Source organism: Lithobates pipiens, unplaced genomic scaffold (genome assembly GCF_037356315.1).
Source record: "Lithobates pipiens isolate NorthernLeopardFrog02 unplaced genomic scaffold, aLitPip1_a1.2 Scaffold_3, whole genome shotgun sequence".
NCBI lineage: Eukaryota > Metazoa > Chordata > Amphibia > Anura > Ranidae > Lithobates > Lithobates pipiens.
In genome coordinates this window covers 47690223-47715518 of record NW_027507790.1, presented here as the reverse complement: position 1 = coordinate 47715518, position 25296 = coordinate 47690223, and the positions used below count along the sequence as shown (strand labels likewise).

Genomic DNA, 25296 nt, shown 5'->3' with positions numbered 1-25296 from the left:
AGACGTATTTCTTATGACTGTGTCGTTGTTGTTTATGAGCTTTTGGGAGAAAGGCACTTGTGGTACCTCAAAGCCCCCCTTTCTATCCTGCTATGGGATCGTTCCTCAGCCTCCTGCTGAGCCTGGCAGCCTGCACTTTTGCGCACACACATTTTCCAGAGTCTGTGTGGTCTCTTTTGTCCAGTCTCCTTGCTACTCAGTGCCCGCCTGTGCCAGCTGCCTCTCTGAGGGGGGAGAAAAAGAAAATGAGTAGTGGAGGTTTTTTTCTGTCTTGTCAGGTGTCAGAATACTTCTTCCTTTTTTTTTTTTTCTTCATTTTACAAATGAGCTCTTGCCTTTCAGATATATAAACCCCTCCTAAGACAGGAGAGTGGATAAATCTGGGGAGAAGGGAGGGCATGCTTGTTCCTCATACAAGTAAAATGGCAGTCAATTCCTGAATGGGAATATTGTAACAATGGAGCATATGGCAGAGGACTGCCTATTGGGCTTCATTAGTGGAGAGATACAAAATGCAGCTTGATATTCTGTTGATATAATGCATAGTAGGAGCTCCTTGCCATAGACTTCTAAGAAGGATCTGCTGTTCTACTCAGCCAGCGAGGTGGTCAACAGTGTACTCGGGCACAGTTGTACTCATGCCATTTCTTGGGCCTTCCCTGTGTTTGCACAGTGTGTAAAGATACGGTACACTATTTGTCTGCAATCCCTTCTTTGAATACAAATACATTCGAAGATGTTTTGGCTGTGCTTTTTTTATTTCTCAGTTATACTTTCCTTTTGTTTCCCAGCTTTTATGTGTCTTCACTTTTCTGTGGAGCTCCGTGTGTTCAGTAGTGGCTGCCAGGGAGCACACTGACCCTTTTTTACCTAGTGGTTATACAGTGTGGCTCCCAGAAGCACTACCATATTAAAACAGATCAAACACCTAACTGTATGACATTTTAATTTTGCTAAAGCATTTTGTAGCATAAACAAATGATATTCTTTTTTGAATCTCACATCATTGCTCTGGACCGTTATCCTGATGGTGAAAACGATGGACAATGTAAGCTGCTTGTATTCTCCATCTGGTGCTAGTATTACCTCGCAAGAACACAATTGGGAGACCGTTGTCACCCTAATACAGGAAGTGTCTGAACCTGAACCTTAATGACCAGGATTCCTTTAGGCCTTATTCACAACGTTATCGCAATACAGATTAACCACTTAAGCCCCGGACCAATTTGCAGCCAAAAGACCAGGCCCCTTTTTGCGATTCGGCACTGCGTCACTTTAACTGACAATTGCGCGGTTGTGTGACGTGGCTCCCAAACAAAATTGACGTCCTTTTTTCCCCATAAATAGAGCTTTCTTTTGGTGGTATTTGATCACCTGTGCGGTTTTTATTTTTTTGGACTATAAACAAAAAGAGTGACAATTTTGAAAAAAATTCTATATTTTTTACTTTTTACTATGATAATAAATATCCCCAAAAATATATATATAAAAAAAAAACATTTTTTTCCTCCATTTAGGCCGATACGTATTCTACATATTTTTGGTAAAAACATATCAATTATTGGTTTGCTCAAAAGTTATAGTGTTTACAAAATGGGGGATAGTTTTATAGCATTTTTATTTAATATTTTTATTTTTTATTTTTTTTTTTTACTAGTAATGGCGGCAATCGGTGTTCTTTCTTTCTTTCTTTTTTCTTTCTTTTTCTTTTTCTTTTTTTTTTTTTTTCTTTTTTTCTTCTTTTTTTTCTTTCTTTCTTTCTTTCTTTCTTTCTTTTTTTTTCTTTTTCTTTTTCTTTCTTTTTTTTCTTTTTCTTTCTTTCTTTCTTTCTTTCTTTTTTCTTTCTTTTTCTTTTTCTTTTTTTTTTTTTTTTCTTTTTTTCTTCTTTTTTTTCTTTCTTTCTTTCTTTCTTTCTTTTTTTTTCTTTTTCTTTTTCTTTCTTTTTTTTCTTTTTCTTTCTTTCTTTCTTTCTTTCTTTTGCGACATTTTTTGGGACCATAGTCATTTATACAGCAATCAGTGCTATTAAATGCACTGATTCCTGTGTAAATGACACTGGCCGTGAATGAGTTAACCACTAGGAGGCAGTGTAGGTGTTATGTATGTTTGTTTGTTTTTTTTTTTTTTTTTTTTTTTTTAATTGTAGGGGGCGTGGCCTGGCATGTGATGTCACTGATTGTCCTTCCCCATAAAAGGGAACAGACGATCGGTGACGGCCACACTAGGAAGCACGGGGAGAGGTTTGTTTACACAGACCTCTCCTCTTTCTTCAGCTCTGCGACCCAATCGCGGGACACCAGCGGCGATGGGGTCCGCTGGTCCCGTGGCCACGGTCACGGAGCTCAGGACCGGGTCAGGAGTGCGCCGCCAGCGGCATGCTCCCGACCCACGGCTGGGCACTTAAAGAATCACGTACCGGTACGTGATTGTGCCCAGCCATGCCATTCTGACGACGTATATCGGCGTGAGGCTGTCCTTAAGCAGTTAAAGTGGTTGTACAGGTTTTGTACCTTCATGCATTTCACAGCCCCCCTAATACTTACCCGATTCAGCACTGCATGAGAGTGGCTGCTCTACCGGGTCTCTGCCTCTCCATTGGCACAGCAGTGTGAGCCATTGCCTCTCGCTTCTCCCAATCACAGCCAGGGAGCCAATGGGGGGGAAAGCTGGCGTTGGTGCTGAGCCCCATTCTGTGAGTTTTATGGACACAGAGCAAGCGGCTTGCTATGGAGGCACTTGGAGAAGAGGAGAAGCAGTTTCTATGGGGGCACTCGGAAAAGAGGGGGAGCCAGGAGCGCCGGCAAGGGATGCGAGATGTGGAGGATCTGGGCTGATCTGTGCAAAACTATTAACACTTATAACCTGTATTGACTAATAACACGTATTTGTTTTTTTTTCATATTTTAACCTTTTAATATTACTTTAATGCACAGGTAATATCATTGCAATGTACTGCCATTTATTTTGAATGGTACTGCAGGGAAATGCAGTATAAGTAATTTAAGATGCCCCTGTGCTATTAAGCAGCACAGTGTACAGATGTGAATGCTGTGCATTGTAGTATACTCTATGGGTCTTTTTAATGTGTTAACTTATTTAAATGCATGGGCTGAAAAGTGTCTACGTTTGGGACTGTTGATCTGTCCCTAAAAGCATGTAACTGCATGGATGTGTAGTTCCATGTGAACAGCCGCAGGGTCTCATTGATCTGTACAGGTTGCTGGCCGCAGTTGATCTCAAACACCCTTGCATACCTGCCGCAGAAAAGGGGGGTTCTTCTTTTGGGACAGAGTGTGTATACCAGTCCCTGGATGTAGTGGCTGCAAATATCATCTTCTTCCTTTTTATTTTATTTTTTTCTTAGGCTTTTTTTTCCCCTATATTTTTACCTGGTGACCCTGCCAGTATCACATTTGTGTCCCATGGTGACCATGCTCTCATTACTGTATCCATGGAGCAGCAGCATTGTCACTCTGGGCTGCTCATCTCCATTCTGTAGAGAACATTGCCTTGTAGTTCACAGAAGATAACCGAGAGAGATAATAATTGTTTGAGATTTTAGTTTACTCCACAGGATGTTGTTACAAGGACACTGGCTTTTCTATCCAGATGAGTAGGCGCTATTCTGTACTTGCAGAACATAGCCTTACAAAACAAAACTAGAGCCACCTTATCGAAGGACTTTTAAATTGCGATATATTACATTTTTGTTTTTGGATCTTGATAAACTTTTTAATACACTTTTCAGCTGTATTGATTTTTGATCTGGGTCTTTTCCAGATTTTCTGCCCTCTTAATAGTCATTACGATGTTTTTACACTATAAAATGCCATTAGCCGGCTGCTTTAACATCACCTGAAAGCAGGTGGCTTTTCTTTTTTTTTTTTTTTTTTTTTCTTTGCACTGCAATCTGATTCTGTGTCCTGATTTGCTTCCCCTTTCCCCCTCCTCTACATTTATATGTACACTTTCTCTCTATTCCTTCCTACTTCTCTCTCCACTCCACCCATCTTGCTGGGCCCCGCAGGCAAGCCTTGCATATGGTTTAAATTGACTGAGAACCTTGTCAGCTGAACTTTGCTTGACTCGGCTGTAGCTTGAGCAGCATTCATGCATTCCTGACTTGTGTGCCTTGTCTTTTTGGTTTTGTAGCACGAAGGAGGGTGGGTTTCTCTCTCCCCCCCTCCATTTCTGGTATTGCTGGTAATAATGTAGAACACATTGTAGCATAAGGCAGTGAGTCAAGCTAGGAGTATTTAAAAAGACCAAAACGCATTGCAAGCAGGCAGGAAGCATGATGGAAAAGCAGTTACGATATTGGGATAGAATGTCTGGCGCGTGTGTGGTTGTTTGTTTTTTATTTTTTTTATTTTTTTTTATTTTTTTTTTATATTCAAAGTTGAAAATGCTTTGGTCCAAATTTGGCTCTAGATATTTATATCTACACCTGCTGGGAAATTGGTGTACATGGCCCTGCAGTCTATCCTGTGCCATGAAATTTACCACCTTGTTTGCAAGATACTTTTCCTATACGTTAACACATTTTTAAGGCTATGACTTGCGCTAAAATGCTTGCGCGTTGGCAAGGAACGTGGAGTGCAGTGCAGCAGTATAACAGCCTAAAGCCTAGTATAATGATCAGAAAATTGATCAGAATCACATGATCAGAATGATTGTTAGTGCACAGCTTTTGAGAGCCGATCACAACAGTATAGGCAAAATTATCTGGAGGGAAAAATATGAAAATGTTTCTCGTACGTTTCCAGAGCGTATGATTTCTGTTGAATTGGTACAATATTTGTCCAAAAAAATAAATAAAAAAAATCTGAAGACCGAGACCACGCGTGCTTGGAAACTAAAGAATGCAATACAACACATGCTGGTTCAAATCCTGACAATGACACTACCTACCTGAAACCATGTTTTCTCCAGGTACTCCAGTTTCTTCCCACACACCAAAGACGTGCTGGTAGGTTAATTGAATCCGATCTAAATTAGATTAGCCCTAGTATATGTGAGTTGAGGACTATAGATTGTAAGCTCCTTGAGGGTAGGGACTGATGTAAATGTACAATGTATATGTAAAGTAGTCATAAATTAATTGCATTACTTCCAAAGTTGTATTCTGTCATACAAAAGTTTTCATAACTTTAGTAGTAGTAACCTCTTCATTTTCGATGTGAGACTAGCATGGGAAAAAAACAATGGAAGATCACTCGTCCGATATTCCTATTGTGTGTATGAGGCTTTAGGATTATGACTTTTCTTCACCAAATGGTAAATGAGTAAATTTTGTTGTACCAGTGTCCCACCACCAACTTCAGTCCAGCAAGTAAGGCTTAATGTACATGGGACGCTTTTAAAACCTCTCCGGAAAACAACTTAACATGACAGAGTAACCAGCGTTTAAAAAGCTGCGTTTAGCCATTCTTGTATTTTAGAAGCGTCTTTTGACTACAAGAAAAAAAAAAAAATGTAGCAAAATTGGAAAATCTCCCCCAATGGGGTTTTTCTGTAGCAAAGTTACAATCGTTAGAAGAATGGTATATTTAAAAAATTACAACAAAGCATATACACATAAACGTTTAAAATATGATCTCTGGTCGAAGATGTATAACATCATTCAATATATCTACAACAGTATATACCCATACAGTGGTACATATTATTAATCAAAACTTCTGGTGTGAAAATTCCCAACGCGTTTCGACGTGCGTGGTCAAAGCCTTCCTCGGGAATAATTTGCTGTCAAAAATGGTGTGTGTGTGTGTGTGTGTGTGTGTGTGTGTGTGTGTGTGTGTGTGTATATGTATATATATATATATATATATATATATATATATATATATATAATATCTCTTCCTTTTTTATGTCTCTTGTTGAAATGGTCTTGTATCATATTCGCCAGTGAAAGATGCAAATTAAAACCAAATAGAGTGATCCACTTATTTAAAATGTAAATACAACCATATAAACTGTTACACACGTTTTCATATGTGCTCATAACATTATAATGCTGGTGAGAATAAGTTGTGGATTGTTGGCATACTACCACCTTTCTGTTGTGGAAATGGGGAAGTAAAGAGAAGAAGTGGAACCTGCAATAAAAGTAAATACCAGAATAGATACGCATAAAGCTGAGTTGCCTTTTTTGTAATGGGGAGGTAATGGAGATGGAGAGTAGTTGTATAATTTGAGGAGGATGATCATGTTAAATGTGGTGTGTGGGGAGCACTTTTAGAGTATTGTGAAAGTGAAGGTCCCATAGATTTATTTTAGCCAGTATTTTGAGGTATGCACTACTAGGGCATTATTGTATATTTGGTTAAAGGTTCAGATCTATTGAGTATTTTGAGGTGATAGTACTGCAGATATTTATGTACCAGGAGATTTATTTTATTTTATTTTTTTGGTTTACTTTTATTTTGTTTTCTTAGTGTTGCAGAGAAAAGACAGGAATTGGTGAAAATCTCAACAAAGTGAAGGGAAACCTTAACTTTGACAGTTGAACATACAGTACGCTCATTGAAATGTGTCCCGTTACCTCTGTTATGGTAAACGATGTAGACAAAAAATAAAAATGAGAGCACTTTTCACATGTCCCAACCCTTCCCAGCTTTATTCAAAGCTAAATTATTTTTTTTTAAAAAGCTGTTTAGGCTGAAGTTAGTGATTGTAAACGAACTACCTTGTAAAACAACCCATTCTGTTTGAAATGAAAGGCAAACCTGAGAGCAGCCTGAGTTCCCAGCATAAACTAGGGACTGACCACGATGTGTTCTACTGCCTAGTGTGGTCAGTTTTTAAAGCGGTTATAACCCCCAATTGGCAATTTTTACCTATAGGTAAGGCTTACCTCTAGGTAAAATGAACATGATGTAAACATGCACATCACTGGCGCATGTGCTCTGAAGGTCCAGCATACCTTGCTGGACCTTCAGAGCTACGTGCATGTGCACTGGAGTGATGCAGGATGCGATGCACATTATGTCATTACCTTGCAGTTTTTTTTTTTTTTTGGAACATCGGAGATTTGCAACCACTTTAACAGGAAAGCAGAAGGACTGGCAGGGATTTCACATAAAGGATGCAAATGATGCAATACAAATTGAACCCAATACTTTTTCTCATACAAGTACTGTACATGGTAGAGCAGGCACATATCGGGAATTTGAAATGCTGGGGTAACACACTTTATTATGTTAAGAAAATGGGGCTTTCTCTTGAAGGAAAGACATCCGTCTGTTTCTGATGACAGAGCAAGGTACAGTATCTCCCATAAGTGAGTACACACATTTTTGTAAATATTTTATTATACCTTTTCATGTGACAGCACTAAAGAAATTACGCTTTGCTCCAATGTAATGTAGTGAGTGTACATGTTTTTATAACAGTGGAAATTTGTTGTCCCCTCAAAATAACTGAACATACAGGCATTCATTTCTACTGCTGGCAACAAGTGAGTACACCCCTAAGTGAAAATGTCCAAATTGGGCCCAAGTAGCCATTTTCCCTCCCCAATGTCACGTGCCTTGTTAATGTTACAATGTCTCAGGTGTGAATGGGGAGCAGGTGTGTTAAATTTGGTGTTATTGCCCTCACTCTCTCATACTGGTCACTGGAAGTTCAACATGGCACCTCATGGCAAAGAACTCTCCGAGGATCTGAAAAATAGGACTTTTGCTCTACACAAGATTGCCTAGGCCAGTGGTGGTGAACCTTGGCACTCCAGATGTTTTGGAACTCCATTTCCCATGATGCTCCGGCACTCTGCAGTATAGTGGAGCATCATGGGAAATGTAGTTCCAAAACATCTGGGGTGCCAAGGTTCGTCATCACTGGTCTAGGCTATAAAATGATTGCCAAGACCCTGGAACTGAGCTGCAGCACGCTGGCCAAGACTATACAGAGGTTTAACAGGACAGGTTCCACTCAGAACAGGCCTCTCCATGGTCGACCAAAGAAGTTGAATGCACATGCTCAGCGTCATATCCACAGGTTGTCTTTGGGAAATAGACGCATGAGTCCTAGCAGCATTGCTTCAGAGGTTGAAGGGGTGGGGGAGGTCAGCCTGTCAGTGCTCAAACCATACGCTACACATTGCATCAAATTTGGTCTGCATGGCTGTCGTTCCAGAAGGAAGCCTCTTCTAAAGAAAATGCACAAGAAAGCCCGCAGTTTGCTAAAGACAAGCAGACTGCTTATATTGTAGCAGTGTCATTTCTTCAGTGTTGTCACATAAAAAGATATAACATATTTACAAAAATGTGAGGGGTGTACTTTCTTTTGTTAGATACTGTAGATGTGTAAATCTCACGATGATAAATTTTCTTTGTTTAACCACTTTCAGACCGGACCATTTTGCTGGTAAATGACCAGAGGTCTTTTTACACTTTGGCACTGCGCTGCTTTAACTGGTAATTGCGCGGTCATGCAATGTTGTACCCAAACAAAATTTGCGTCCTTTTCTTCCCACAAATAGAGCTTTCTTTTGATGGTATTTGATTGCCTCTGCGATTTTTATTTTTTGCGATATAAACGTAAAAAGACCGCAAATTTTGAAAAAAAATGATATTTTCTACTTTTTGTTATTAGAAAAATCCAATAAACTCAATTTTAGTCATACATTTAGGCCAAAATGTATTCAGCCACATGTCTTTGGTAAAAAAAAGTCAATAATTGTATATTTATTGGTTTGCGCAAAAGTTGTCACATCTACAAACTAAGGTACGTTTTCTGGAATTTACGCAGCTTTTAGTTTACGACTGCCTATCTCATTTCTTGAGGTGCTAAAATGACAGGGCAGTACAAAACCCCCCCAAATGACCCCATTTTGGAAAGTAGACCCCCTAAGGAAATTGATAAGAGGCATGTTGAGCCCATTGAATATTTTATTTTTTTGCCTCAAGCGATTGAATAATGACAAAAAAAAAATTTTTTTTTTTTTTTTTACACAAAGTTGTCACTAAATGATATATTGCTCACACATGCTATGGGCGTATGTGAAATGACACCCCAAAATAAATTCTGCTGCTTCTCCTGAGTACGGGGATACCACATATGTGGGACTTTTTGGGAGCCTAGCCGCGTACAGGGCCCCGAAAACCAAGCACCGCCTTCAGGCTTTCTAAGGGCGTAAATTTTTGATTTCACGCCTCACTACCTATTACAGTTTTGAAGGCCATAAAATGCCAAGATGGCACAAAACCCCCACAAATGACCCCATTTTAGAAAGTAGACACCCCAAGCTATTTGCTGAGAGGCATGTTGAGTCCATGGAATATTTTATATTTTGCCACAAGTTGCGGGAAAATTACAAACTTTTTTTTTTTTTTTTTTTTTTTCACAAAGTTGTCACTAAATGATATATTGCTCATGCATGCCATGGGCATATGTGAAATGACACCCCAAAATAAATTCTGCTGCTTCTCCTGAGTACGGGGATACCACATATGTGGGACTTTTTGGGAGCCTAGCCGCGTACGGGGCCCCGAAAACCAAGCACCGCCTTCAGGCTTTCTAAGGGCGTAATTTTTTGAGTTCACTTCTCACTACCTATTACAGTTTTGAAGGCCATAAAATGCCAAGATGGCACAAAACCCCCACAAATGACCCCATTTTAGAAAGTAGACACCCCAAGCTATTTGCTGAGAGGCATGTTGAGTCCATGGAATATTTTATATTTTGCCACAAGTTGCGGGAAAATTACAAACTTTTTTTTTTTTTCACAAAGTTGTCACTAAATGATATATTGCTCACGCATGCCATGGGCATATGTGAAATGACACCCCAAAATAAATTCTGCTGCTTCTCCTGAGTACGGGGATACCACATATGTGGGACTTTTTGGGAGCCTAGCCGCGTACGGGGCCCCAAAAACCAAGCACCGCCTTCAGGCTTTCTAAGGGCGTTACAGTTTTGAAGGCCATAAAATGCCAAGATGGCACAAACCCCCCCCCCCAAATGACCCCATTTTAGAAAGTAGACACCCCTAAATTTAGGGGTACACTAGTGAGACTAGGTAATAAATGGCGGGTGCCCTGAAACTATAAAAAAATAACTAACCAACCAGCGTCACCTGTAACAGTTATATGGTGATCACTGGTGAAAGGGTTAACTAGGGGGCAATCAGGGGGCTTTATGCGGTAGTATATGGGGGTCCCTGGCGCTATAAAAAGCTGCGGCGAACCTAAATACCTACCTGCCTAACTAGCGTCACCTGTGACACTAATACAGCGATCAGAAAAACGATCGCTTATTAGGCTGGGTTCACACTGGAGCGATGCGGGAACGCCACGAATGCGCGGCGGGTTCCCGCATCGCATGCCTCCCGGCGGCAGTTCACACTGCCCTATGCGAACTGCTGGGAGTGTCAGTGAAATGTTAATGACACCCCCAGATCAGTTCGCATATCGCAGTGCGATCTGCAAACTTGGATCGCATGGTGTGAACACCCATGCGATCCGATTCTGCTGCGGACCAAAAAAAGGGTCCCGTGCGAGTTTGCGGCGGGTGCGGCGGGTGCGACACGAATTCAGCCATACTATCTGTATAGCTGAACTCGAATCGCACAGAGATCGGATGTGATTTGCACTGCAGTGCGGTGCGAATCACATCCGTTCTCATAAACCGCTGCAATGTGAACCCAGCCTTAGTGACACTGGCGACGGGGGGTGATCACGGGGTTAAACCTTTATTGGGGGGGTTAGGGGGGTACCTTAGAACTAAAGGGGGCTAACCCTAACTGCCCTAACAGTTATTAGTCACAAATGACACCTGCCGGGTGATCAGGGGGTTAAACCTTTATTAGGTAATAAATGGCGGGTGCCCTGAAACTATAAAAAAATAACTAACCAACCAGCGTCACCTGTAACAGTTATATGGTGATCACTGGTGAAAGGGTTAACTAGGGGGCAATCAGGGGGCTTTATGCGGTAGTATATGGGGGTCCCTAGCGCTATAAAAAGCTGCGGCGAACCTAAATACCTACCTGCCTAACTAGCGTCACCTGTGACACTAATACGGCGATCAGAAAAATGATCGCTTATTAGGCTGGGTTCACACTGGAGCGATGCGGAAACGCCGCGAATCCGCGGCGGGTTCCCGCATCGCATGCCTCCCGGCGGCAGTTCACACTGCCCTATGCGAACTGCTGGGAGTGTCAGTGAAATGTTACTGACACCCCCAGATCAGTTCGCATATCGCAGTGCGATCTGCAAACTCGGATCGCATGGTGTGAACACCCATGCGATCCGATTCTGCTGCGGGCCAAAAAAAGGGTCCCGTGCGAATTTGCGGCGGGTGCGGCGGGTGTGGCGGGTGCGGCGGGTGCGGCGAATGGCTGAACTCGAATCGCACAGAGATCGGATGTGATTTGCACTGCAGTGCGGTGCGAATCACATTCGTTCTCATAAACCGCTGCAATGTGAACCCAGCCTTAGTGACACTGGCGACGGGGGGTGATCACGGGGTTAAACCTTTATTGGGGGGGTTAGGGGGGTACATTAGAACTAAAGGGGGCTAACCCTAACTGCCCTAACAGTTATTACAGTCACAAATGACACCAATGCAAAAAAAAAAAAAAAAAAAAAAAAAATGACATTGGTGTCACTGTGACTGGGGGGGCAGGGGTAATTGGGGGGGTGATCGGGGGGTAAAGGGGGGGTGTGAGTGTGCCTGGCATGTTCTACTGTGTGTGGGATGTGTTGGTGCAACTCACTGATCCGCTCTCCTCCGTGTCGGAACGAAAAATACCGACACGGAGGAGAGAATACATCACTTCCTCTCCTGTGTTTACATTACAGGAGAGGAAGTGATGTCACCGGGGATTTCCATTCGTCGGGAGCGATCGCGAGGGGGTGGCCATGAATGAATGGCCGTCCCCTCGTCCGGGATCGCTCCCGAACGAAAACCGACCGCCGCAGGCACCGGGCGGGGGCCCGATCGGGCCCCCGACCCGCGGGAGGCAAATCACGTACATGTACGTGCTTATGCCTGCCCGTGCCATTCTGCCGACGTACATCGGCGTGAGGCGGTCGGCAAGTGGTTAACCATTTCAATACCAGGCCATTGTTAAGACACCGGCGGGAACATCTCCTACCTCCTGGGGGACGCCATATGATGTCCTCCGGTTTTTGCTGCTTCTGCGCGCCCTCGGGGGGCCCCGTAGTGTGGCGTTCGGGGAAGAGGCATGTCTCTCAGACCAATCATGATAAAGTGCCAATGAAATTGCCTTTTTACCACATGACTGGCTGTGTCTTATCACAGCCAGTCACATGTGTTAGGCTCGTGATTAGGGATGAGCTCAGGCGTGTTCGCATGGTTGACGTGCAGAGTCCGCCAGGCAGTGAGACCTTGCCGATCTCTGCAACCGTGCATCGGGGCAATGTCTCACTGCCTCTGATTAGCGTTGCGCCAACTTCCTGGCAGGCTCTGCACGTGGACCATGCAAACACGCCTGAGCTCATCCTTACTCGTGATCGTCGCCTGTGTGCACCCCGGGGGCCCGCAGTGATCGTGGATGAGGCGTGCCCCTCTGAAACAGCCCATCCCCCATCATGGTAAAAAGCTAATAAAATTGGCTCTTTACCACATGACTGGCTGTGTCCAATCACAGCCAGTCACATGTTGTTTAAGGCTCGTGACCGCCGCTCGTGCGCACCCCCAGGGATGAGTGTGTCTCTTCGGATGAAATTGGACACAGCCGGTCACGTAGTAAAGAGCCAAACGGCTGTAGTGCCATTTTCAGGTTCTCCTCATTGTGTGAGGAGATCTGGAAATAAAATTTACAGTGCCCGATTTCCCCTCAAATAAAGAGGACCTGTCACAGCCCGCTCGAGTTCCTGTCGCCAGCCCATCAGAGTAACCAAATACCTGTCACCAGCCCATGCCTCATAGCATATACTTTGGAGTGTTTTCCTTATAAAATGGGGTAATTTTGTGGGCAATTCCATTGTCCTGGTGCTCCAGGGTCTTCAAAAATGTGATAGGTTGTTAGGAAATTAGATGTGTCATTTATGCTCCTAGAACACATGATGGTAAAAAAAAATAAAAAAATTACAAGTTCAAAAAAACTCGCCATGCCTCTTACTAAATACCTTGGACTGCCTTCTTTTCAAAAAGGGGTCATTTGGGGGGTGGGGGGGGGTTGTACTTGCCTGACATTTCAGGGCCTCAAGAAATGAGACCGTCACGTGCATCAGGTGTGTTCAATTTTCAATGATTTGCACTTAGCTTGTAGACTCTAACTTTTACACACAGACCAAATAATATACTCCTATTTGGGTTATTTTTACCAAAGATATATAGCAGTATAAATTTTGGCCCAAATTTATGAACAAAAATTACTTATTTGCAAAATGTTATCACAAACTAAAAAAAAAAGTGTTTTCAAAATGTTGGCTCTTTTTTTTCACTTATGTCGCAAAAATAAAAAAAAACCCAGTGGGGATTAAATGACCAAAAAGCTCCTATTTGTGTGTATAAAAAAAAATACAAATTTTTGTTTGGATACAGTGTTGCATGACTGAGTAATTGACAAGAGCACTGAAATCTGAAAATTGGTCTGGGCAGGAAAGGTGTATAAGTGCCCTGTATTGAAGTGGTTAACCACTTGTAGATCACCCACCTTAGATATACTGAAGAAGGGCGCCTGCTCTGTGCCAGATCCAGGCCGCTCCTGCTGTGATTATACAAAGTGGGAGCTGAAGGGCAGGTACGGCAGACTCAATGTCAGCTGGCACCCGCCAATCCTTTGGTACAGAGGGAGAGCGGTGATCTGCCTATGTAAACAGGGCAGATTGCTGTTCTGTCAGTACAGAAGGCATGGATCCTGTCTTTGCAAAGCAGGGGCACAATCCATGCCTTCCCCTAGTACAAGCACCTCCCCCACAGTGATGTTATCCACTTCCCAGCCAGTGTCAGTACAGTGCACTGATCACTGTATTAATGTCACTGCTCCTCAAAAAGTGTCGGTGTCCGAAAGTTTGTAGATGCTACAACTTTTTTGCACAAACCAATCAATATATGCTTATTGGGATTTTTTGAGCAAAAATATGTAGCGGAATACATTTCAGCTTAAATTAAAGTATTTTTTTTTTTGTGTGTTTTTAGTTGGATGTGTTTTATAGCAGAAAGTAAAAAAAAAACGTATTCATGTGCGTATAACTCGCACTTTTTTTCCCCTGAAAACCGCGGGGAAATCGTGGGTGCGTGTTATACGCCGATCCCCCACCGTTTTTCTGCTTCTCTACCGCTCTCAGCAGCTTTCGGCTATTTTTGGCCACTGAGATGCACAGGACATCCGCTCTGTATCTCAGCGGCGCCATTTTTAAACGGCAAGCCAGCAAAGACACTGTGACAAGCCTAAATGGAAGGCTGCAATGCAAGGCTGCAAATGACACTGACAAGGCTGCATTAATGGGGAATTTAAATGTAAGTTTTTTTTTGTGTTTTTTTTTTTTCCTTTTAAAGTGGATGTAAACCCAATGTCATCCTTACTGCCATAGGGGTTATCTATAAGGCTATACATGCCTCCTGCATGTATCTTTACCTGTCAAATGTCTCCCCTCTGTCTGCTATGAGACCCGAAAAACTACAGATTCAGTGGATGGGTATGTTGTCTGGAGCTTGGTGGGTGGAGTCATGTCAGTAGTTTCCACGCCCACCTCTACACTCCCCTTGTCAATATGCATATTATTCCCCAATCCAGTGCATTTCTTACACTGAACTTCTGCTATGATCGCTAACAACCAGTGAAAAGGTAGGAAAGTAACCACATGACTTCAGCATGCTAAATCATGCTGATGTGGGGAACATCCAATCCTTGCAGAACAGCAGAAGAAAGGAGTGGGAGGGAATTAAAAAATAATGTACGTCTCTTAGGCTAGTGCACAAGATATGTAAATCACCTGTCACTCACAGCAAGGGGGAGGATTTGACAGTTTTTCTCTGTTTGTCAAGAATTATCTGACTGAACAATAAAAGGATTACTAGTGCCACCCATCCGTGCCATCTTATCTGTGCCCGTCTTTGCCCATCAGTGCCGCCTTATCTGTGCCTATTAGTGCCGCCTTAACTATGCCTATCAGTGCCCACCAATGCAGCCTATCAGTGCCCACCAGTGCAGCCTATCAGTGCCGCCTCATCAGCGCACTTCAATGAAGGAGAAAAATGACCTTTTTGCAAAATTTTATTAAAAACTATTAAACATGTTTTTTTTTTTTTTTTTTTTTTGCATCTTTTTTTTGTTTGTTTAGCAAAAAATAAAACTCCCAGCTGTGATTAAATACCACCAAAAGAAAGCTCTATTTGTGGGGGAAAAATGATAAAAATTTCATTTGGGTACAGTGTTTGTATGCCCACGCAATTGTCATTCAAAGTGCATCAGCGCTGAAAATTGGTCTGGGACTGAGGGGGGTTTAAGTGCCCAGTAAGCAAGTGGTTAAAGTAATGCAGTGCTGCATCCCAAAAAATGGCCTGGTCATGAAGGGGGGCTAAATCTTCCTGAGAGCAAAATGTTAATATGGGAGAGCTGCTAATAGGCAAAGCGTCAAACAGAATATTTTTTGTGCTTACCCCACTTAAAAAGTGATAGAATGGACAATTTACATTGTCCCTTCTATTTCTGTATGTGGATGATGGCACTGTAATTATTTTAATAAGAAAAAAATAGAAATCCCCTTTTTCCTAATTGATATACAGCTGTTGCATGACCCAGATTTTTCCCCCCCTTTCTGCAAGGAAGCATGAACAGGAGGAGATTCCAGTCTACTGCTGCTGGTCATATTTTATATATAAAATATTGGAATACAATAAAAAAATTTGGAAAAATAATGATCAATAAACTGTTTTAAATTGACATAAATATATATTTGACTTAAAATCCTTATTATTTTATGTAAATAACATGGTGTGGGCAGATTTCTGTCACACCCCTCCAGCCTGTGTCTTAGAGTAGGTGAAGCCTTCATTAATCTACATGTAATATCCTGTCCCCATTGTGTTTAGCTTGTTGGTGGCAATGGAGGAGAGAGGGAGGGGGCTGTCACTTACGACCATGTATAGACCCACGTGTATGATTCTATAGTCACATGGGCTGCTCATGTATTATAGGGAGGAAATGCTCAGCATAGAAACTGACCTGAAAACTGAGCATGTGCAGAGTTGCTACTACAGCTGCAAAATGTCTAGCTGAATCAGGGACATGGACAGAAAGTGGAGATGGAGAGCAGCGGGATCAAAAGTTTTTTTTTTTTTGCAGAAAACTAGCCTCCTAGTGACTGAGTATGAACAGCATGTAATACACCATTTATTGATAGTGTTTTTTAAATGTGGGTTTAGTGACACTTTAGGACTCTTGAGGGTGACATTTTTTTCTGTGCCTGTTCTCAATATTGACAGCTACCCCAGGCCGAGAAGTGGCCATACACCTATTTTTATTTTTAGAATTTATATGTATGTGTGTATGTATTTTTATTTCACAGTGGTCATTATTAGGGGTGTGCTTTGTATCCAGTTAAGATGTGATTATTGTATTTTGGAATCTGTCCCTAATATCTTTCAATAAATAGACTATTTATTTAAAATTAAACCTTTTTAATTAATGTATTTTTTTTATTTTTTAGGCAGAGCATACTGAATGAGAAGGGGAAATGGATCTGCCAAACCATGCCAAACAACTGCTGCTTCAGCTGAATCAGCAACGAGCCAAAGGTTTCCTGTGTGATGTCATCATTGTGGTGGAAAATGCCCTGTTCCGAGCTCACAAGAACATCCTTGCTGCCAGCAGCATGTACTTTAAGTCTCTTGTTCTCCATGACAACCTGATCAATCTAGATACCGACATGGTCAATCCAGCAGTTTTCCGTCAGATTTTAGACTTTATCTACACTGGTAAACTCCTAACAACATCTGACCAGCCAGGAGAGCAGAACTTCAATGCTCTTCTCACTGCAGCAAGCTACCTCCAACTTCACGACTTGGCAACTCTTTGCAGGAAGAAGCTCAAGCGTGCTGGGAAGCCATTTGTTGGAAAACTTGGAGTGCCCAGTATAGGCAGAGTTGGAAGGAGTCACAGGCTCTCCACTCCCCAACTTGCTCACATGCGATTCTCTGGCTCATCTGATGAAAACAAGGGCTCCAACTCAAATGAGCTGTCCAGTACTGCAGGGCAAGATGAAGAGGTGTTTATTAACAATTCTAACCAGGAAAATAGCCACCCTTTAAATCGAGGTACAGGAAGCAACAACAGCCTTCATAACAGCACTAATGGGAGTGACCATGAGCTAGGCCTTGACCTTTCCAAGAAAAGCCCGTCCCTACCTGCACAAGAAGAGAATGTACAAGCAGATAGTTGTGCAGGTTCCCCCCAATCTGCCTCAGCATCTGTAGCCAACAGTGCCTCATACGAAGAATCCGCCCTCCAAAAAAGAGACAGTGAACCAATGGAAGTGGAGGAAAACCACTCTGAATCCGGGCCAAAGAAACTCCTTCGCCACTGTCCCCGTAAAAAGGAGTGGGACAGGAAAGAAGGAGAATTGTCTCCAGAGGAACGAGGAGAAAATATACCCAATGGAGTTATTGTTGGGCCTAAGTCAAAAGAGCGAATATCTGGAGGGGGCTATGCTTCAGAAAAGGGTTTCCAGTGTAAAGAGGAAGTGGAAAATGGCAAAGACAACAGTGAGGAGAGTGGGCATAGCGAGAATGAGACTGAACATCCTAGTGCCAACTATGTTTACCGACAAGATGGATTTGAGACTGTGCCATTTGGAGACAACTTGTATGTCTGTATCCCCTGTGGAAAGGGGTTTCCCAATTCAGAGCAACTGAATGCCCATGTGGAAACGCACACTGAAGAGGAGCTATATATCAAAGAGGAAGATTCCTACTGCAAAGAGGAAGCGGAGGATCTGTCCACTCCTAACACTACCTTTCCAAATGAATCACGCCCATTCAAGTGCTCAGTGTGTGAGAGAAGTTACAAAGATCCAGCCACCCTTCGACAGCACGAGAAAACGCACTGGCTGACCCGTCCTTTCCCCTGTAACATCTGTGGCAAAATGTTCACACAAAGAGGAACCATGACCCGCCACATGAGGAGTCATCTGGGCCTCAAACCTTTTGCTTGCGACGAGTGTGGGATGCGCTTTACAAGGCAATATCGACTGACCGAGCACATGCGTGTCCACTCAGGGGAAAAGCCCTATGAATGTCAGCTCTGCGGGGGAAAATTCACCCAGCAGCGCAATCTGATCAGTCACTTGCGTATGCACACCTCCCCATGTTAAACCAAAGACTCTTATGACATCCTAAGAATGTGCTTCTCTTGTGCACACAAACACACACACAAACCAATTTACCTTCCTGATGACTTGCTGCTTTATGGGTACCTGTTTTCCAGTTGTATCAGAGATGGAAGAAAGGGGGTGCAATGCCTCACCTGAGCTTTAACATGTAATGAATAATGACAACTTTTCAACATGTGGCACAGCGGAAGCCAGTTGTACATCATCTTCGGTTTACACAACAGAGAGGTTACATCCCCAGCACTCTTTGCCTCTTATATCATCGGCACCTACACAAAGACTTCAAACACTCTTGCCAATGGATGGCCATTGTAATGCTTGCAGATTCAACAAATTCGATTGTGATCATTGCCATCCTACTATACTATTCTAGCAGTATGGAAAACATTGAAGTTAAGTCTTTTGGTGTAGGGTGCATTTTGGTGTAATTTTACTGAAGGCATGTTATTACACACCCTGTGATGATCACACCTTTCTACATCTTGGCCCTGCCTACTTCTGTCCAGCCTTAAGAGGTGCTGGCCTCCTACTTATATCCATGAATGAAAACCAAGGAAACCTCAACTCCCTCTCCTGGTTACCACTGTGGGCATCTGGATAGGTTCCTGCCAAGTTGCCCCTTTCTTACACCAATGTATAGATAGCTGAAGGAGGGCTGGCACTTTTCTGGGGCTCTTGGTATCCCGTGGCTGTGAATTCTTTGCATGTTCCCTCTTGGTACCTTTTCTTCTTTCTGAAGGCCCTTTTTTTTTTCCACAGACTGGAAACTAACATTGCCCAACAGTTGCACCCATGTGAGCCAGTGGGAGGGAGGTTCTTTGTTTTGCCTCCCTCTGTTTTCCTGTCTGTAATAGGTACTTGTCTCAGTGCTGGGCTGTGGGAGACTGTCTAATTTACATTTTGAATCTGTGAATTTTTGAACTGGAAGTTTAGGGTTGTTATTTTGGGGTGGTGGGTTAGGATTCTTTCTTTTCACTACTCACTTTTTACATGTTATTGAGCTTCTCGTGTAAAGATGAGCTCAGGAACAGACGCATCGTAACTCCTTCTGTCCTACAGAGGGCACCTAGTACTTTGTTACAGTGCTCAGTGCCCTGTTAACCTGACCCAAAAAGTGTTAAACCGTAGGAGGTTTTTGTTTTCTCCACCCCACACACCTCCAAAATATAGGAAACTATTCTCTTTACTGCCAGACTGGCTTCCAGTTGTAGCCTATCTGTTAGGAAAGAAGGTTCTCACCATGTTGCTGTTTATGGTGACTACTGGTCACCTATTAGGTACTCCTGTGTGTGTATACGTGAGTGTGTGTCAGTGTGCGTGTCAGCCTATTGTGGCTGTGTATGTAAACGTGTAAGGTGGAAGGATGCGATGGACTGGTCACTTTTGCTACCTCTTGAACTCTTGACAAGTGAGATGCTTTTACTAAAGTTTTTGCATAGTTTTTTTTTTTTTTTTTTTTTTTCTTTCATGTAAGTAAATGTATAAAGTTAGAACATTTAAATTAAATGGAAAGCATTCAAAACATAAGACTGTCAGGAATTTGCCATACTCTACATGTTACGGCTATGAAATAGATCCAAAAATGAACAGAACCCAAAGAGATCCAATCTGAAATAAACCAAAATAATTACCAAACCCTTTTCCCTAGATAGAAGCACCTCTTGCTGCAGAGGTTTGTGATATTTCCAAAGCTGTGACTCCCAAAGTGTTAGTCTCCCAATATCTTTGCAAATTATGGCCAGCCGCTGTTAGAAATGCATCAGAATCCAGAACTTACCAAATACTGGTGTACCCTTACAATTTATGGCCACATTAGAAAATTCAAGTTTACTTTTTTTTTTTTTTTTTTTTTTTTTTTAAGACCAAAACTATGAAACTAAAGAAAAGTCAGGTTAAGCTGCAATAATTTTTTTTTTTTTATGTTAACAAAAGTTCAGTCCTATGACCTAAAATGAATGTAAGAATAGACAAATTACCAAAATGAGGCTCGAAAATATAGTTGTCTTTTACCCATGTGGAATCGCATGGGAAAAAGTTTATTTGTGGTATTTAAAGCTGAACTCCAGGAAGCAGATTAAGTCCCTGAAATGCTGAAACAGTCTGATTTAGAAGCCATTCAGTTTGGCTTCCCATCCTTCTCTGAACAACTGTGCTGGTAGGTCTATATCTTAAAAAATACATAAAAGCTGGCATCCCTTTCTTCCCTAAAGATGGTAATCGCCACACTTCCTAGAGATGCATGGAATTCTGTTCACTTCTGCAGATAATTGTATGCCAACTATTCAGCTTGCCAGGAAAGGAGCACATTTGCATATGATGGGATTGAGCAGATCTCAGCAGGTTGCAAACATTTTGACTAGAATGGGCATGTTTATTGCATGTTTGTTTTTTAATCAAATCTGGAGTTCTTCTTTAAACTATCGATATTTATATTATTGGTCTGCTCCGTTAAGTACTGCAATTTCCTTGATCTACACAGTGACATTGTACATCTGTGTAGCTTAATTAATCATGGAATTTGCTATGCTTGTGATCGATCCAGTATCATATTTGTGCATTGTCTCTTTTAGTTGAAAGTAGATGATTTGCATTCCACACTGTTAGCTGCTCTTGGTTGACTCATAATCTGGTTACAGTCCAATTCAGTAGTTTACATTTTGTCTAATTCAGTATGTGGGAAACAAATACAGATGCTTCAGGGCCAAAGATGAAATCTCTTCTGGGGCTTGCTGATATTTCATTTGACAATTTTTTTTTCCTCACAAGGGTATATTTTATTAACATATGGCTGTATCTCTTTGATATATTTAATCAGTACATATGGGATGGCGAGTCTGAGCAGTCTGCTGAAAGCTACACTCTTAATTTAATGGGCAACTGCTAAAGTACTAAAGGAAATGTGTAGATCATAAATAGCCCCTGGTGTAGAAAGCATTGTCTGGTTCCTTGCCATCTTGATTGGTCCATGCAGGATGACATCACTCCCGCGCATGCACAGGGGTCATTCATCTCAACACCCTGGCACTGTGCCGAAAAATGTAAAGGTGCAGCTGCACTCTGTTTACATTCTGGGGGGGATTGCAAGCAAGCAGGTAAGCTTATATTCTAGCAGAAGAGACATTGCATGTTATTTCTGCAATAAAACACCTGCCTGTTCGCAATTTATTATTATTTTTTATTTTTTTTGCAATGGTTCAAGGAAAAGTGGTCGAGGTTCATAATGGCCTAACAGTAGATGTTGCATATTTTTTTTTTTTTTTTTTTTCCCCATTTTGGAAGCTGCTTCTGCACAGCTAGAAGACCTGCCTCCTCCCTACAGCCTGATCCTACAGTATGTGTACTACTTTGTAAGTTTCTATGGTGTGCACATTGCATTGTGAAATGATGGGCAGAGCACTGAGTTTACTGTGGTATTTGCATACAGCGCTGATTTTTTTTAGGCTGTTGGATGTGTAGGAGCAGTTTCATAGCAAAAAGGCATTTCCTGCTGTTGAGCAATTATGTAAATTGGATTGGTTTTTCTTAAGGGACAACTCCATAAAGTTATCTGCAATGCTTGGGAGGCGGACTGAGCTCTTTTCTACATCGAAACCTCTGCATTAATTGAATTTCTTTAGTTGGGCTCCTTGGCCTTAGATGAAGACCACCACTGTAGTTAAAATAATAGCTCCAGGGCTGTAGGTAGCAGCTGAACTGTGGATAAAGCCAATATTTCTCTCATTATCACCAAAAGAAATAAAACTCATCTATTTTACCTTTCCCAAGTGCTGCAGAGGGCTTTGTAGGATTCTTTAACATCAACTAACATTGAGAAAAGAGCACACAAAAGTCGACTAGCCTGTTGTAATTTTCAAACATGGTTATAGGACTGAACTTTTTTTTTTTTGTTTTTTTTTTTTTTTCACACAGCTAGCCATACACTGGCTTAATGAAAGTGCACCGATAGTTGAATTTCCCCATGTCGGGATGTCATGTTTCGAACAGTACCTGCATGTGATTGGATAAAGGTGCTGTTCGACTGACAAGTTATCCAACAGGCTCTTTTGATAAAAGTCAATTGAACAATCAACTTTTGCCAAATGGAGTGGTGCCGGCAGGGTCATACACTGCCTGAAATTCAGCCTAGCCAGCAGAAATTGGACAAAATTCAAGCAGTGTATGGGAAACTTAAGTCTGGATTCTCCATTCTTTTTATAAAACAAAACTACTTTTGACAATTCTTAATATGCCCTCCAAAGTTTCTGAGATTTTTCACTTCCTTAATGTTTTTTTTACTGACACTGCAGAAAACCAATTGCTTCTAAAAAGTGGTACAATGCAGTCTTTCCGCTTTTTAGATTAAAATCGTTAAATAGAAAAAATTATTTCTGCTCGCAATGCATGAGGGAGCCTTTAGAATTTATTTTTTAAACCAAAAACTGGCACTCTTACCAATGCTTATACCATTTTGAGAAAAAAAAAGGTATGATCATTTATACCCCAAACAGTAAATTAAACTGCACCTTCACCCACCCCATATACATGAAAATAAATCTTGACTCCCAGAAAATGTTGCTTTTGACAAGCAATTTTTTTTTTATGTATATTTTTTTTTCTCAGCACTTAATATCGACACAAAGTCTGTGTATAGTTGAGCATTGTACATTTTTTTTTTTTTTTTTGTTAGCTGTGTAGGTTTGTGTTCTAGAGAATGAATTAATGGAATACATTTCCAAACTGTGACAACATTAATAATGACAATACTTCTCAAACTTCAGGGACTGGCTACCTCCAGGCACCAAACTTTCAGCCACATTTCTATGACATAGTATTGTATCTAACATTTTCTGTATTTTATGAGAAAAGCTAAACACTAGTTTCATATTAAAGCAAATTTTAAGAATTGTGGGACCTGGGTGGAGGGATGGGAGGGATAGGGGCTATATTCTGTGTATGAAACACACTTCATATTGTAAAATGGTAGGCAGTGGGGAAAAATACAAGTTCCTGATATTATTTTTTTTTTTTTTTTTGATTTTTTTTTTTTTTTTTTTTCGGAATAACAGGAAAAACATTTTTAAGACTTGTAAACCGAAACAAGGATGTATTATAAAACTGAAAAAATAAAACGAAAAGGAAAAAAATAGCTTGTACCCAAATCCATAAACTATTTTTTAAACCAAAGCACATTTTGAAGAAATCAACTGGCCTCAGAAAAAAAGAAAAAAAAAAAAAAAAAGGACTATTTATATTTATCTCATTGTTTACATAACTCTTTACAGTTTCAGACCTCAGCAACAGACCAGTCAAAATTAATTCCACATTTTCTTGGGTTTTCACTGACCTCATTGCTTTCATGTTTGGAGATCCTGGTTTATTGGCAGTGCATGGGAGTTTAATGTGGAGGCTTATAAAATCTTAGATAGGATTTAACCTTTTCAAATGCATGAAGAATTTAACTCTTGCCATGGTGGTGGTTAAATGTATATCTCCTTTTTAGGGTGCTGGCAACCCTAATCAGCTTAAACATAATAATTTGTTGAAATGACCAATGTACAGATAGGTTTCACTGCCTTTAAAGGCGCATAAACACAGAAAACCCTTAGTAAGTAGTAATGAATTCCTCTATGACAGATGTATGGTATTCACAATTACTACAGCCTCAATTTTATGTGTTACATTTCTTCAAGGTACAGTGAGATCTTGCTGTCTTAGAGTAACTTTTCAAAGAAATATCGGGCAGTTATTGCCAATCACCTTATTAAAATAGTAGTGATGCTGATCCACTAGCTTCAGTACTTTTGAATCACCGACGTGGAACAGATCAGGAAAGTGAGAGAGTCTTTCTCTGCATATTTGTTCCAGGTCAGTGACTGAAAGTATTGAAAACAGGGGGTCAGCATGACCCAGAGGTCTTTCTTTCCTGGCCCCTAATGGAAGGGGTCAGGAATAGTAGCTTTTGTTTCTATTATGAAAGCCCTACTTTACTGTTTATGAACAAATAACCCACTTCTAAACATTTTCCTTCTTCAGTCTTAAAGTGTTCCTATTCTCATTGATTTATATGTAACATATGTTTTGTTGGGGTTATATAAAGAATAATTAGAAGGGCTAAAATACCTTACCTTTTGTATTTTGCAACGGGCTACTTCCAGTACTGGTCACTTCACCTAAATCCTAGGCATTCGGATGACCAAATGCCTATTTATTTGGGTTGCATAACCAGAGTGAGGTTTGACCATAGTATTTCCTACAGGAAAAGTATTACAGCCATATTATTTTTTTTTTTTTACACCACCCCATATAAAAATTTTAAAGCGGTAGAAACGTTAAAAAATAGATTAAAAAAACCCTCTCCATGCTAGGTAAAGGCATGATTTATGAACATTATGAAAGACTTGCATTACATTATATGAAAGACTTCTCCTGAAACAAAGCCCTCCGGTGGCGCACTGTCACTGCTGCAGAGGCATCCCTCTTCACCCGGTCTTCCTTCCGGGTTTTCAGGCTGCGGCTGCTTGAATGGTTGAGCCATGATGGCATCACTCCCGCAGCACAGGGCTCTGAAGGAACGGCACGGGTATGTCGTGCCTTCAGAGCGCATGTGCCTGTGATGTCACCAGCTGCTGCTCACTAGAATATCTTTTATACGACGCATGTCTAGGAGATATTTATCCTACAGCTTACATGTAGGTAAAAAAATACGTTTACTACCACTTTAACACATTGAGCATAGGGTCACATTAAGCAAAATGTTTATCCCTTGTATGTGTATGTTAACTTAGTTAAGATTAAATCAAATTTTTTTTATTATTTTTTTTTTAAGAAATGTAGCTGCCAGTTTAATACATAATCTAAATCTACACACATTCTATCAATTGGGACTCTTGTATGACCCATAGATAATATACCATTAATTTTGTCTGGTCTTCAATAACTAATCAAAGATGGTGCAGACTTTTTGCAGTGTTTGTATTGTTTCACTATGTATGTGCAGTTCTGAATGTATTTA

The 25296-nt window shown here is 41.2% G+C and overlaps 1 protein-coding gene across 1 annotated transcript in view; it reads left to right on the top strand.

Annotated features, from left to right (window-relative positions):
• The window catches only part of HIC2 (HIC ZBTB transcriptional repressor 2), a 63998-nt gene extending 43837 nt beyond the window's left edge, over positions 1-20161 (top strand). Inside the window, exon 2 of the mRNA XM_077461625.1 lies at positions 16626-20161. Coding sequence (XP_077317751.1) covers positions 16653-18287 — 1635 coding nt within the window. The 5' untranslated portion in view covers positions 16626-16652 and the 3' untranslated portion in view covers positions 18288-20161. The remainder of the gene's footprint in view (positions 1-16625) is intronic.
• Positions 20162-25296: the final 5135 nt, after the last annotated feature.